Source organism: Entelurus aequoreus, linkage group LG16 (genome assembly GCF_033978785.1).
Source record: "Entelurus aequoreus isolate RoL-2023_Sb linkage group LG16, RoL_Eaeq_v1.1, whole genome shotgun sequence".
Classification (NCBI taxonomy): Eukaryota; Metazoa; Chordata; class Actinopteri; order Syngnathiformes; family Syngnathidae; genus Entelurus; species Entelurus aequoreus.
The window spans coordinates 43,351,105-43,364,500 of record NC_084746.1 but is presented as its reverse complement, the minus strand read 5'-3'; the positions used below and the strand labels follow the sequence as shown (position 1 = coordinate 43,364,500).

Here is a 13,396-nt window from a genome sequence, read left to right as displayed (position 1 = left end):
CGTGCAAGGACGGGAGTGGAAGAAGTGTCAAAAGATGGAGCTAACTGTTTTAATGACATTTAGACTTTACTAAAAACAATAACGGAGCAGCATCTCCTCATCCGTGGTTCAATAATGCAACATCAACGCCGGAAATGTGTCCCGTGAAAAACCGTCCGACCGGAACCCTCTAATTACTAAAGTTCCGTGGGTGAATTATGTAAACCCACTACAGTTTTTAGCGCTTTGATAGCTTGTCTACTGACAGATATAAGTCAGAACTTTATGCTCTTTATATTAGAAATGGCAACAGCGGAAGATGAATGTCTCATAAGAAGGTAGAGAAAAAGAAGAAGCTTATGACTACGGTGTCGGCATGGACTACAATTGCGGATGTGCGCACATTTTCAGGACTTATGCAGGTCTCAAATACACATCAGCAGGTACCAGAAGGTAAGAAAAGTTGGTTTTGCATAATGCCAGGTATTATGTCATTTTGCGGTCCTTATACACACACAATAGTAATACTTGTTTGTTTAATGTGCCAACAATCCATCAAGCGGTGCGGCTTCATAGCTTACCGAAGTCATACTAAAAACATTTTGACAGATTTTTGAGCGCCGTGTGTAATGTTCTATATTCTCAATGGAACATTTAAAGTTTTGGTGTTGTATACTGCCATCGTATTGCAGTCTACACGTATCTCTTATGTACGACTGCTATCTACTGGTCACACTTATCATTACACCATGTACCAAATAAAATTGCTTCGAGGTCAGTAAGCACAACCAGAATTATGCCGTACATTAGACGCACTGGCTTATAAGGCGCGCTGTCGATTTTTGAGAAAATTAAAGGATTTTAAGTGCGCCTTAAAGTCCAAAAAATACGATAATTAAACGTTGTTGACTTTTCAATTACAATGGTAAAGAACACGAATGAGAAATATTATTTTATTGCGTTGGAAAGGGTTACTTCTTTATTTTTGTATTACACACCAAGATTACATTAGTGCTTAAAGGCCTACTGAAATGAATTTTTTGGTGATCATTTCGCAATATTGCCATATTTTTGCTGAAAGGATTTAGTAGAGAACATCGACGATAAAGTTCGCAACTTTTGGTCGCTGATAAAAAAAGCCTTGCCTGTACCGGAAGTAGCATGACGTCACAAGGCTCCTCACATTTCCCCATTGTTTACACCAGCAGCGAGAGCGATTCGGACCGAGAAAGCGACGATTACCCCATTAATTTGAGCCAGGATGAAAGATTCGTGGATGAGGAACGTGAGAGTGAAGGACTAGAGTGCAGTGCAGGACGCATCTTTTTTCGCTCTGACCGTAACTTAGGTACAAGCTGGCTCATTGGATTCCACACCCTCTCCTTTTTCTATTGTGGATCACGGATTTGTATTTCAAACCACCTCGGATACTATATCCTCTTGAAAATGAGAGTCGAAAACGCGAAATGGACATTCACAGTGACTTTTATCTCCACGACAATACATCGGCGAAGCACTTTAGCTACGGAGCTAACGTGATAGCATCGGGCTTAACTGCAGATAGAAACAAAATAAATAAACCCCTGACTGGAAGGATAGACAGAAAATCAACAATACTATTAAACCATGGACATGTAACTACACGGTTAATGCTTTCCAGCCTGGTGAAGCTTAACAATGATGTTGCTAACGACGCCATTGAAGCTAACTTAGCAACGGGACCTCACAGAGCTATGCTAAAAACATTAGCTATCCACCTACGCCAGCCAGCCCTCATCTGCTCATCAACACCCGTGCTCACCTGCATTCCAGCGATCGACGGAGCGACGAAGGACTTCACCCGATCATATATGCGGTCGGCGGCTAGCGGCGTCGGATAGCGCGTCTGCTATCCAAGTCAAAGTCCTCCTGGTTGTGTTGCTGTAGCCAGCCGCTAATACACCGATCCCACCTAAAGCTTTCTTCTTTGCAGTCTTCATTGTTCATTAAACAAATTGCAAAAGATTCACCAACACAGATGTCCAGAATACTGTGGAATTTTGCGATGAAAACCGAGCTTTTTGTATTGGATACAATGGTGTACCAATACTTCCGATTCAACGATTGACGTCACGCGCATACGTCATCATAAATAGATGTTTTCAACCGGAAGTTTAGCGGGAAATTTGAAATTGCACTTTATAAGTTAACCCGGCCGTATTAACATGTGTTGCAATGTTAAGATTTCATCATTGATGTATAAACTATCAGACTGCGTGGTCGGTAGTAGTGGGTTTCAGTAGGCCTCTAATTTAGTTTTAAAATAATGCTGATAATATTGTTTATAGGCAATAATCTGTGGGAGAATATATCTTCCGGCAAAATGTGTTATCGACCCAGGCCTATTTGTAGACACAGCCCCTCGCTGTTTAAGAACTAGGAACCACTGCAATCCTGCATAGTAAGTTTCCAAGCAAGGCGGTACAGAAGCGCAGCAGTTTTCCAAAGCGTTCCGCTCCAAAGGAGCGTGAGATACTAAGTGGCGCAGGCAGGAAGTTTCTCAAGTCTCCACCAGCGTTGTGGTGGGATCATTCTCAACATATGAGAACGTTCAGATGCAATTCAAGAGACGAGGTGACAGTTTCCAAATGTTAGCATTGCACAAAAACACAAAGCGCTCTTTGTCGCTGCTTTGTTTGGCAGAAATTGCCAGTTCATGTTAGTTGTTTGTGCCACAGAACACGCTGGAAGCTCTTTGTCCTACTTTGCTTTGTGTTACCACACTGCGCCTTTTGTTGACTGGCGACACACTAAATCACCTTGCAGGCTTAAAATGACGATTGGCCCGACAAGAATGTGAAGAATCAGCTTTTGAAATGTTTTCCCCATCATGTCTCATCCAGCAGCGTACATGCCTTATCAGCGCTGTCATTATCAGAACAACTTCTAGCATCTACGACGGCTGATAGGGCGGAGCAGATCGAGTTTGTATAGGACTTGACACATATATTACCTAATTTTAACCGTAAAATAACTAAACAAAGCTTCTCCTTCATGATTCAGGAAGATTGTTTGTGCATGGAAACATGCGTAAATATTAAATATACTAAACTCACGTAGATGTGTCTCTGTTGATAGCGCAGAAAGAGGTTGTGCATGATGGCGCCATCGTGCAGGTCCTCAAGCGCCGCCATGTCCTCCACGCCCGTGACATTGCTGCCATGCATGGGCTGGACCTTCTGCCTCGTCAGTGCATTCTGCTTGTACGTGTACACCTGGAAGACACAACGGAAATAAAAATGGTCAGAGCAAGACATGATGTTGAATAATTAGTGTCTGGAACAGCAGTTCAAGGCTTCTTATCAGCTGCAGACTAAACTTGATCATCTCAGAGACCTTGTAAATGTTGTCTGCATTTATTTGAGCTGATAAAGCTCCTGTTGGTTGAGATGTTCTTCTTTGGCCTTCAGGTTTTTCACACACCAATGTCAGCCACATCTTTGGGTTTGCATCAAGCGTGACATCAGTGAGATGATGACAAACTTACTTTACACTGAAGCCAGTGATGTGCGGTGAGGTTCATGACTAGTGAGGCATTTTTCAACTTTCTTCAACATCTTGTACTGTAACTAATGTTAATACAAGTTGTTTACTAAGAGGATAACAAATAAAATACGGAAATAATTCACTTCTTAATCCAATTTAATACATTTGTTTATACTTAAAGACATGCACCTGGGGATAGGCTGATTGGTGACACTAAAATTGGCCCTATTGTGTGAATGTGAGTGTGAATGTTGTCTATCTGTGTTGGCGACTTGTCCAGGGTGTACACCGCCATCGGCCCCACTGCAGCTGGGATAAGCTTCAGCTGCCTCGCAACTCCGAGAGGGATAAGCGGTAAAAAATGGATAGATGGGTGGCATTTGTGGTCCTACCTTATTTTTATAAGAGGTACATGCACCTATCATTCTCCAGGAAGCTCTGTTAGTTTGTTGTAAAAGTCCTCCATATTTATTTTTGGTTATATTATTAGTGTCTCTTTTTTCCCACTGTGTAGAAAGATGGAAGCCATAAGTGCCTGCCAGTAAGTAGGCCAGGGTAGTGTGCGCCTCGCTGTATGACATTTCTCTGCAGTTTGTTGTCCAATTATCAAGAATAATGATGTCACATTTAAATTAAAGACATTACACAGGCTCCTTAAAGTCAGGGCGTGTAAAAAAAGGTTTCTGCAACCCTTATATTAGCAACATGCCGACAAAAACAGACAGAAGCCATTCAACCCAGTTTGTGGATGATTGCGCAATCAGAGGGTAAGCTTGGCTTGTCCATCCTCATTTCAGGTTCCTACCCAGTGTTTGATCAGGAAATGTAACATTTCAGCAATTTTTACTTGAGAAAATTCAAATTTATTTCATTGTATAATTATTCATATTTACCGTATTTTTCTGACTATAAGTCGCAGTTTTTTTCATAGTTTGGCCAGTGCGACTTATACTCAGGAGCGACTTGTGTGTGAAATTATTAACACATTACCGTAAAATATCAAATAATATTATTTAGCTCATTCACGTAAGAGACTAGACGTATAAAATTTCATGGGATTTAGAGATTAGGAGTGACAGATTGTTTGGTAAACCTATAGCATGTTCTATAAGTTATAGTTATTTGAATGACTCTTACCATAATATATGTTATAATAACATACCAGGCACATTCTCGGTTGGTTATTTATGTGTCATATAACGTACACTTATTCAGCCTGTTGTTCACTATTTTTTATTTATTTTAAATTGCCTTTCAAATTTTTCCTCAAATGTAAATTTCAGATTTGAGGCTTTTCAGAAAACATCCAGGGCTTAAACCCTGGTATTCACCCCCTAGCACTGCCCCCGCATGGACCTGAAATAGAGAAGGAATAAAGGAAGGTAGAAAGCAATCAAATCATCAAGAAAAAAGAAGAAAAGAGTCTAGTGTCAAGTTACCTGTCCACACAGGTAACTTGACCTCTCAGGTAAAACCCCATCTCAGCAGCTGGCAAACGAGCTTGCTCATCATCACCAGTACCTTTTTTTTTCTACGTCCCGCAAACATTACATCTCCATATGTAACAATGAGTTGCTGTTTGGCAAGGTTTGTCCATACGATAACTAAGACAACAAGCAAAAACCGGGGCAAACTTTTGGTAAAAAACGTTAGAATACAAACTTTAGGAAACGTGGGGGGTACGAAAACCAAGGTACCACTGTCTTTTTAAGAACTCAGACAAGAGAGTAGTCCTGGATTATACATCGATTTAAAAATTTGATTTTTTTTTTGTTGAAGACGAATGAAAAAAAACAACAAAAAAAACAATTTTTTTCCCCGTCCTCTTGCTACGGCATATTTTTTGCCAGGAGCTTCTGTAGCTTCTGCCCTCCTCCTGATTTCCTTAGCGTAGATCGGGGGTCAGCAACCCACCGCTCTAGTGGCTCTATGGATCATTTTGAAAAAAAAGAATTGAAAATGGAAAAAGATGGGGGAAAAATACAAACAAACGCAACAGTTTGTTTACATGTAAAATCTTCCACTCCTTCTTTGTCTCATTTTGTCCACCAAACCTTTTATGCTGTGCGTGAATGCACAAAGGTGAGCTTTGTTGATGTTATTGACTTGTTGGAGTGCTAATCAGGCATATTTGGTAAGTGCATGACTGCAAGCTAATCAATGCTAACATGCTCTTTAGGCTAGCTGTATGTACATATTGCATCATTATGCCTCATTTGTAGGTATATTTGAGTTCATTTAATATCCTTTATTTTTATCCTCTTTGTATATAATTTAGTTTGAATGTCTCATGACACAATATCTGTATGTAATATTGGCTGCATTCCTGATAGTTGTTTGTGTGCCATGTTGTTCCAAACCAAAGCAAACGTTACTTAGCTTGCCAAAGATTGTAATAAATCTATTAAAAGAAGACAGCCTGCCGTTTCCTTTAACTTGGACACACACATCTATACCTTTGACCATTAAAAGTCAGTCATTTCCAGGAGTTATCTCACCTTCTGAGTAGCCTCTGATTTACTACCATGTAAAAATGTGTAGAATAAATATTACATTATATCATTTCTGTCAAGATTTGCTTCAGCCTGCGACAGTCATTTTTTACAGCAGGCTATTATAGCTAATATAAACACTTATGTCATGTGTTGCCTTCATTATAAGACTTACATGCGGCTTTTCATTTTTTGCGGCCCCAGACAGTTTTGTTTTTTGTATTTTTGGTCCAATTTGGCTTTCAACGTTTTGGGTTGCCGACCCCTGGCATAGGTTCATAGACCTAGCAAAACATTGCTAATGCTAACACTAGTCAGCGAGACGTTTGGCTGAAAAAAGAAAAGGGTTGTCAGTAGTTTGGTTTCGCGGCAGCAGGCGTGGAACAAATGACTGCACGCTGCAAAGTTTGTTTGAAAAAGGCAGCAACACAACAAACTTATTCCAGCATCTGAAACAGCATCCAGCCGAGTGCGGGAAATTCAACTCTTTACGAGGCAAACAAGAACGTAACAACCAAAAACTCTGGCTAAGAAGCAGCTTACTGGGGTGGAGTCATTTACACAAGGTACCACGTATGATAAGAAAGAAGCAAAGTGGAGAACAATCACTAAAGCAGTCGCTCTGCACATCGCCAAGATATGTTCATTAAAAAAAAAGCTTGCGTTTATCCACTTGCTGAAACTTTAGTCCTCTCAATGTTTTAATTGATTATTTATTTGCATACAATGTGTAATACTAAATTTGTATTTCCCATCCATCCATCCATTTTTTTACTGCTTGTCCCTCAGGGTCGCGGGGGGTGATGGAGCCTATCCCAGCTGCACTTGGGCGGAAGGGGGGTACACCCTGGAAAGTCGCCACCTCATCACAGGGCCAACACAGATATACAGACAACCGTTCACACTCAGTCACACTCTAGGGACATTTACAGAAGTATTTTATTCAAGACAGAAGTTTTAAGTTTGCATTTTATTAATATCAATCTTGGAGATTTTTATTTATTTGCATGCGATTGTGCAATACTACATTTTTGTTTACAGAAGTATTTTATTCAAGACAAGTATTGCTTCCCAGAGGAAGCTCTTAATGTAGTTCTTTGAAAATGATTTCATAAACAGTACAATTTATATCGGGTCAAAGAGGAACAACATTATTCAAATTAGAATTTTGGTAAGAGTAAAATGTAGTTTATGCAGTGTCATTTCAAACTACTAGTTTTTAAAAAATAAAATAAAAACTTGTTTTGAATTATCTCTGTCATTTGTATTCTATGTTTATGTATATAGCCCTAACTCATAAGTGTTTCAAAGGGCTGCACAAGCCACAACGACATCCTCGGTTCAGATCCCACATCAGGGCAAGGAAAAACTCAACCCAATGGGACAATGAGAAACCTTGGAGAGGACCGCAGATGTGGGGACCCCACCCCTAGGGCGACCGGTGCAATGGACGTCGAGTGGATTTAGCATAATATTGTGAGTCCAGTCCAAAGTGAATCTAACATAATAGTGAGAGTCATTTATTGGTTTCTTGTGGTTAGAGTGTCCGCCCTGAGATCGGTAGGTCGTGAATTCAAACACCGGCCGAGTCATACCAAAGACTATGAAATCTCAGCATCAAGGGTTGGAATTGGGGGTTAAATCACTAAAATGATTCCCGAGCGCGGCCACTGCTGCTGCTCTCTGCTGCTGCTCACTGCTCTCCTCACCTACCAGGGGGTGGAACAAGGGGATGGGTCAAATGCAGAGAGTAATTTCACCTCACCTAGTGTGTGTGTGACTATCAGTGGTACTTTAACTTTAAAAAGTAGGTGAAAAAAAAAAATCGCAATCTTAATTTTTTTTGGAAAAAAATCCTATATTTTATTTTTAGGTCATATTGCACAGGCCTAAAAGATAGATAGCCTGATGGCCCAGACCTGAAAATCCAAAGTTTACACCTGTTGTCAAGAAGACGCTGAACTCTTGGTGAATGTTTACACTACATGGTTCTGGTTTGGGCTCAGCAGGAAGTTCAAGAGCTAAATGTCAGTCCGACGCTAACACACAAGTGAGGCTACGCATGACTTGTGTCAAAAGTCACAACAAAAAAATGTTGTCTAAATGTTGCTCACGCTCGCACAAAGTGAAGCCAGCTTGGGTTGATCTCCCCTGAAGAAAAAGACCCCTCTGTCCCAGGAGTCAATTACATCTGCACGCACAGACACACACAGCATCTTCATTGTTGACATTCCAGTTTGAACGTGGCTACAGGGGGAAGTCAGTAAAAGTTGCTAACGAGGCTGAGTGGTCATTTTAATTAAAGCTTTGTTGAGGTCATATCATGACTGACCACTTGTAAATCTTTAAACAAGCACATCCTGTGTTGACAACACACAAACACACACTAAACACCACTTTAACTTGCCTGATGGTTACATGACCTTTACAGTAAACAACTGACTTCTCTATTCAACAAATTTGTATCTGCCATCAGCTATTCATCCATCTATCTACGTATCTTTGCAGTAATTAGGCCAGTGGTTCTTAACCTGGGTTCGATTGAACCCTAGGGGTTCGGTGAGTTAGCCTCGGGGGTTCGGCGGAGCTTCCGCCGCGGAGGTCAAGACACAGCCGACTCATCGTGTAAATAAAAACTTCTCCCTATCGGCGTATTATGTACACGGCAACCGCAGTAGTCACACTGATTTGCAGGTGTGTAATTTGTTGTGAGTTCATGCTCTGTGTTGGTTTTGTTCTTTGAACAAAGTGATGTTCATGCACGGTTCATTTTGTGCACCAGTAAAAAAAACATTTATCATTTATTTATAACTTTGTCTTGAATTTGAAAAATTTTTTTTTTATTTTTCACTAAAGAAGGGTTCAGTGAATGCGCATATGAAACTGGTGGGGTTCGGTACCTCCAACAAGGTTAAGAACCACTGAATTAGGCAGTTGCATGCCTTCTTAGAATTAGTGTGCCGGGTGGCTAATTTTATTGTGTGAGTGTAGATGTGAATTCACTTTCTAGATCGGTGTAAATAAAAACAACAACGTTCATCCGGGCTAATCGGAGTTTAAAAACCCGCACCCCCCCCTTCCCCTCCCAACCTCCCACCTACTTGTCTACCGACTTTGTTTCACACAGATTTACTCATGTAAGCATCTGTCGCTAGGCTTAGCGCAGGGCCCCACAGCTTTGTTTTCTCAGCGCAGACAACTGGAGCAATTAGAAACCGAATTAGGTCCAGATCTGAGGACAATCTGGCACACTGAGTCAGCATTCAGGCTCGCCTTAACTGCTTCCATGATCAGAACTCCAACTTGTAGACAAAATGACAAAAATTATAACGTGTACTCTTTGGGCTTTCAGGCCTCACTTAACACAACTTTGGCCGGCCCACTGTAGAACCTCCAGACAACTTTACGAGCCACACGGAAATGGAATCATTCAGTCCGCTTGTCTTCAGGAGAGAGGCACAGGTAACATCTTCATCATCAAAAGCAGCAGCTGCTCTTTGAATCACCATTCAATTACCATGGGGGCGGGGCCTATCTGTGTCGCCGACACAGTCTGTGTTTGAAATGGTGCACTTGAGAACTTATACACGTAATCCTTCGAGTAGGGTTGTACGGTATACCGGTATTAGTATTGTACCGCGATACTAATGAATCATTCGGTACTATACCGCCGTCATGTCATTGCTGGTTTCTGAGCAGACGAGCATGTTTGGTAGCGCACAATCACGGAGTACTTACAAACCGACAATGTGTGTAGACAGAAAAGGGTGGATCTACACCTAAAATCCACTGTAATGATACCAAGTACAGGAGCGTATCTAATCGATACTACTATGATTACGTCAATATTTTTTGGCATCACAACATCTTTTGTTTTTTTAAATTTATATTATGTTTATAAACTCAGGAAATATGTCCCTGGACACATGACGACTTTGAATATGACCAATGGATGATCCTCTAACGAGTTGGTATCGGATTGATACCAAAATTTGTGGTATCACCCAAAACTAATGTACAGCACTCGAACAACAGAAAAATAAATGATTATTACATTTTAACAGAAGTGTAGATAGAACATGTTAAAAGAGAAAGTAAGTGCTTTCTAAGTGTGTTAATAAAAGTGCCACTGACTGTTTACAGTACATTTGTCATTCACTTCAATTTCAGTGAATCTCGCTCAAAAATATATATCTTTATATAAATATTTTCACCGGAAAATATATCGAGATAGATATCGAATATCGAGTTTAAGTAAAAATATATCGAGATATCATTTTTCGTCAATATCGCCCAGCCCTAAATGTGGGCTAATACTTTACAAACATACAGTTCCTCAGTGTTCTCTCTTACAATAACAATGTCGCTACAGCTTGGTTATGATACAGGTTATGATATAAGATATTGTTGGCAAATGGTAAACAATGCTCATGAAAAATAAAAGGGTCGCTTGCATCATTTCTATGTTATGATTACTTTATTAATTTGGTCTCCAAATAATGTTGACAATAACATAGTTTATCGGCAATAATTTGTGGGACAATATATCATCCAGCAAAATGTATTATCGCCCCAGGACTACCAAGTATTACTATTTGAGTGACAGCATAAAACTCAAGTCAACTGTCATGGCTGACTTTACACTAAGCAGTTGTTAGGTAACAGCTTGATGTTGGATTGAATCAGGCCCCTTCTACACTAAACTGGCTAAGGTTATCCAGGGTAAATCCCACCTAACCTAATCCTTGTCCACACACACAATTGTCGTTTTAATTATTCGTTTAAGGGGTTATCCGGCTTAGTGTAGACATAGCCTCAGCAGTTGTTCGATAACAGGTTGATGTTGGATTGAATCACACATTACCTATTAACATTTTCAATACATATCAAATGACCTTCAACTCCCAACACTAGTGTTGTCCCTGTATGACCAAATTAGCACATTGGCATGCTAGCCTGAAAAAAACACTATCACAGAGGTGCGAGTGCGCGACCCAGCATGATGCTTGACATAGTGTTTGTTCTGACACGGCGTGAAACTATGATGACTTGACTTGCTGTTTGGAATCCAAACTTCAAAAGACTCTAGCAAGCCACCTGGGTGGAGCCTGACGCCTTAAAAGGAAACTCTTGCACCCCAAGTGTTCTGTTTTTTTATGAACTGAGTGACAATTTATTTTTGACCTGCGTCACCTGGTCTTCATCTGGTTGTTTTGGCAACATGCGGATAGAGCGGAATGTGTGCTGCTCTGTGATTGGCTGAAGTGAAGCGTTTGGGTCAAACAACGTTGGTGAACTTCTCAGCAAAAGACAAGCTAGCTTTAGCACCGAAAGAAGGAGGAGTACGGTACAAGAAGGAAAAGGGGTCCTCACCTGGCCGTAGTCCGTGGCGAAAACGACCACACCGCCTGAGCAGGAGGACACGATGCTTGGAAGATACTGCTCGTCCTCATGAAGCCACACACGCTCGCCCTGCACACAAAGACCAACGTCATATGCCAGCAAAGACTACAAATACACTTTCATTCTAAATGTGTAGAATATTTTAATTATAATATATGGATCACAACCAGAACTTTCTATATACCGTATTTTACGGACCATAGGGCGCACCAGATTATAAGGCACACTGCCGATGAGCACGTCTAGTCAGGTTTTTCTTCATACGAAAGGCGCATTAAAGGGGTCATATTACAAACCCCGTTTCCATATGAGATGGGAAATTGTGTTAGATGTAAATATAAACGGAATACAATGATTTGCAAATCCTTTTCAACCCATATTCAATTGAATGCACTACAAAGACAAGATATTTGATGTTCAAACTAATAAACTTTATTTTTTTTTTGCAAATAATAATTAACTTAGAATTTCCTGGCTGCAACACGTGCCAAAGTAGTTGGGAAAGGGCATGTTCACCACTGTGTTACATCACCTTTTCTTTTAACAACACTCAATAAACGATTGGGAACTGAGGAAACTAATTGTTGAAGCTTTGAAAGTGGAATTCTTTCCCATTCTTGTTTTATGTAGAGCTTCAGTCGTTCAACAGTCCGGGGTCTCCGCTGTCGTATTTTACGCTTCATAATGCGCCACACATTTTCGATGGGAGACAGGTCTGGACTGCAGGCGAGCCAGGAAAGTACCCGCACTCTTTTTTTACGAAGCCACGCTGTTGTAACACGTGCTGAATGTGGCTTGGCATTGTCTTGCTGAAATAAGCAGGGGCTTCCATGATAACGTTGCTTGGATGGCAACATATGTTGTTCCAAAACCTGTATGTACCTTTCAGCATTAATGGTGCCTTCGCAGATGTATAAGTTACCCATGCCTTGGGCACTAATGCACCCCCATACCATCACAGATGCTGGCTTTTGAACTTTGCGTCGATAACAGTCTGGATGGTTCGCACAATGTCGAATATTTCCAAAAACAATTTGAAATGTGGACTCGTCAGACCACAGAACACTTTTCCACTTTGCATGAGTCCATCTTAGATGGTCTCGGGCCCAGAGAAGCCGGCGGCGTTTCTGGATGTTGTTGATAAATGGCTTTCGCTTTGCATAGTAGAGCTTTAACTTGCACTTACAGATGTAGCGACAAACTGTATTTAGTGACAGTGGTTTTCTGAAGTGTTCCTGAGCCCATGTGGTGATATCCTTTAGAGACTGATGTCAGTTTTTGATACAGTGCCGTCTGAGGGATCGAAGTGACGATCATTCAATGTTGGTTTCCGGCCATGCCGCTTACGTGGAGTGATTTCTCAAGATTCTCTGAACCTTTTGATGATATTATGGACCGTAGATGTTGAAATCCCTAAATTTCTTGCAATTGCACTTTGAGAAATGTTGTTCTTAAACTGTTTTGACTATTTGCTCACGCAGTTGTGGACAAAGGGGTGTACCTCGCCCCATCCTTTCTTGTGAAAGACTGAGCATTTTTTTGGGAAGCTGTTTTTATACCCAATCATGGCACCCACCTGTTCCCAATTAGCCTGCACACCTGTGGGATGTTCCAAATAAGTGTTTGGTGAGCATTCCTCAACTTTATAAGTATTTATTGCCACCGTTCCCAACTTCTTAGTCACGTGTTGCTGGCATCAACTTCTAAAGTTAATGATTATTTGCAAAACATTTTTTTTTATCAGTTTGAACATGAAATATGTTGTCTTTGTAGCATATTCAACTGAATATGGGTTGAAATGATTTGCAAATCATTGTATTCCGTTTATAATTACATCTAACACAATTTCCCAACTCATATGGAAACGGGGTTTGTATATATTTTTTTCTAAATTGAAAACACTTCCTTGTGGTCTACATAACATGTAATGGTGGTTCTTTGGTCAAAATGTTGCATAGATTATGTTTTACAGACCATCTTCAAGTTGCTTTCTGACA

The 13,396-nt window shown here is 40.6% G+C and overlaps 1 protein-coding gene across 3 annotated transcripts in view; it reads right to left on the bottom strand.

Moving 5' to 3' along the window:
• The window catches only part of myo10 (myosin X), a 130,360-nt gene that overhangs the window by 68,197 nt on the left and 48,767 nt on the right, over window positions 1–13,396 (bottom strand). For all 3 annotated transcript variants that reach the window (XM_062023044.1, XM_062023043.1, XM_062023045.1), the window contains 2 exons: window positions 11,370–11,468; window positions 3,075–3,233 (listed from right to left, as the gene is read on the bottom strand). In XM_062023044.1, coding sequence (XP_061879028.1) covers window positions 3,075–3,233; window positions 11,370–11,468 — 258 coding nt within the window. The remainder of the gene's footprint in view (window positions 1–3,074; window positions 3,234–11,369; window positions 11,469–13,396) is intronic.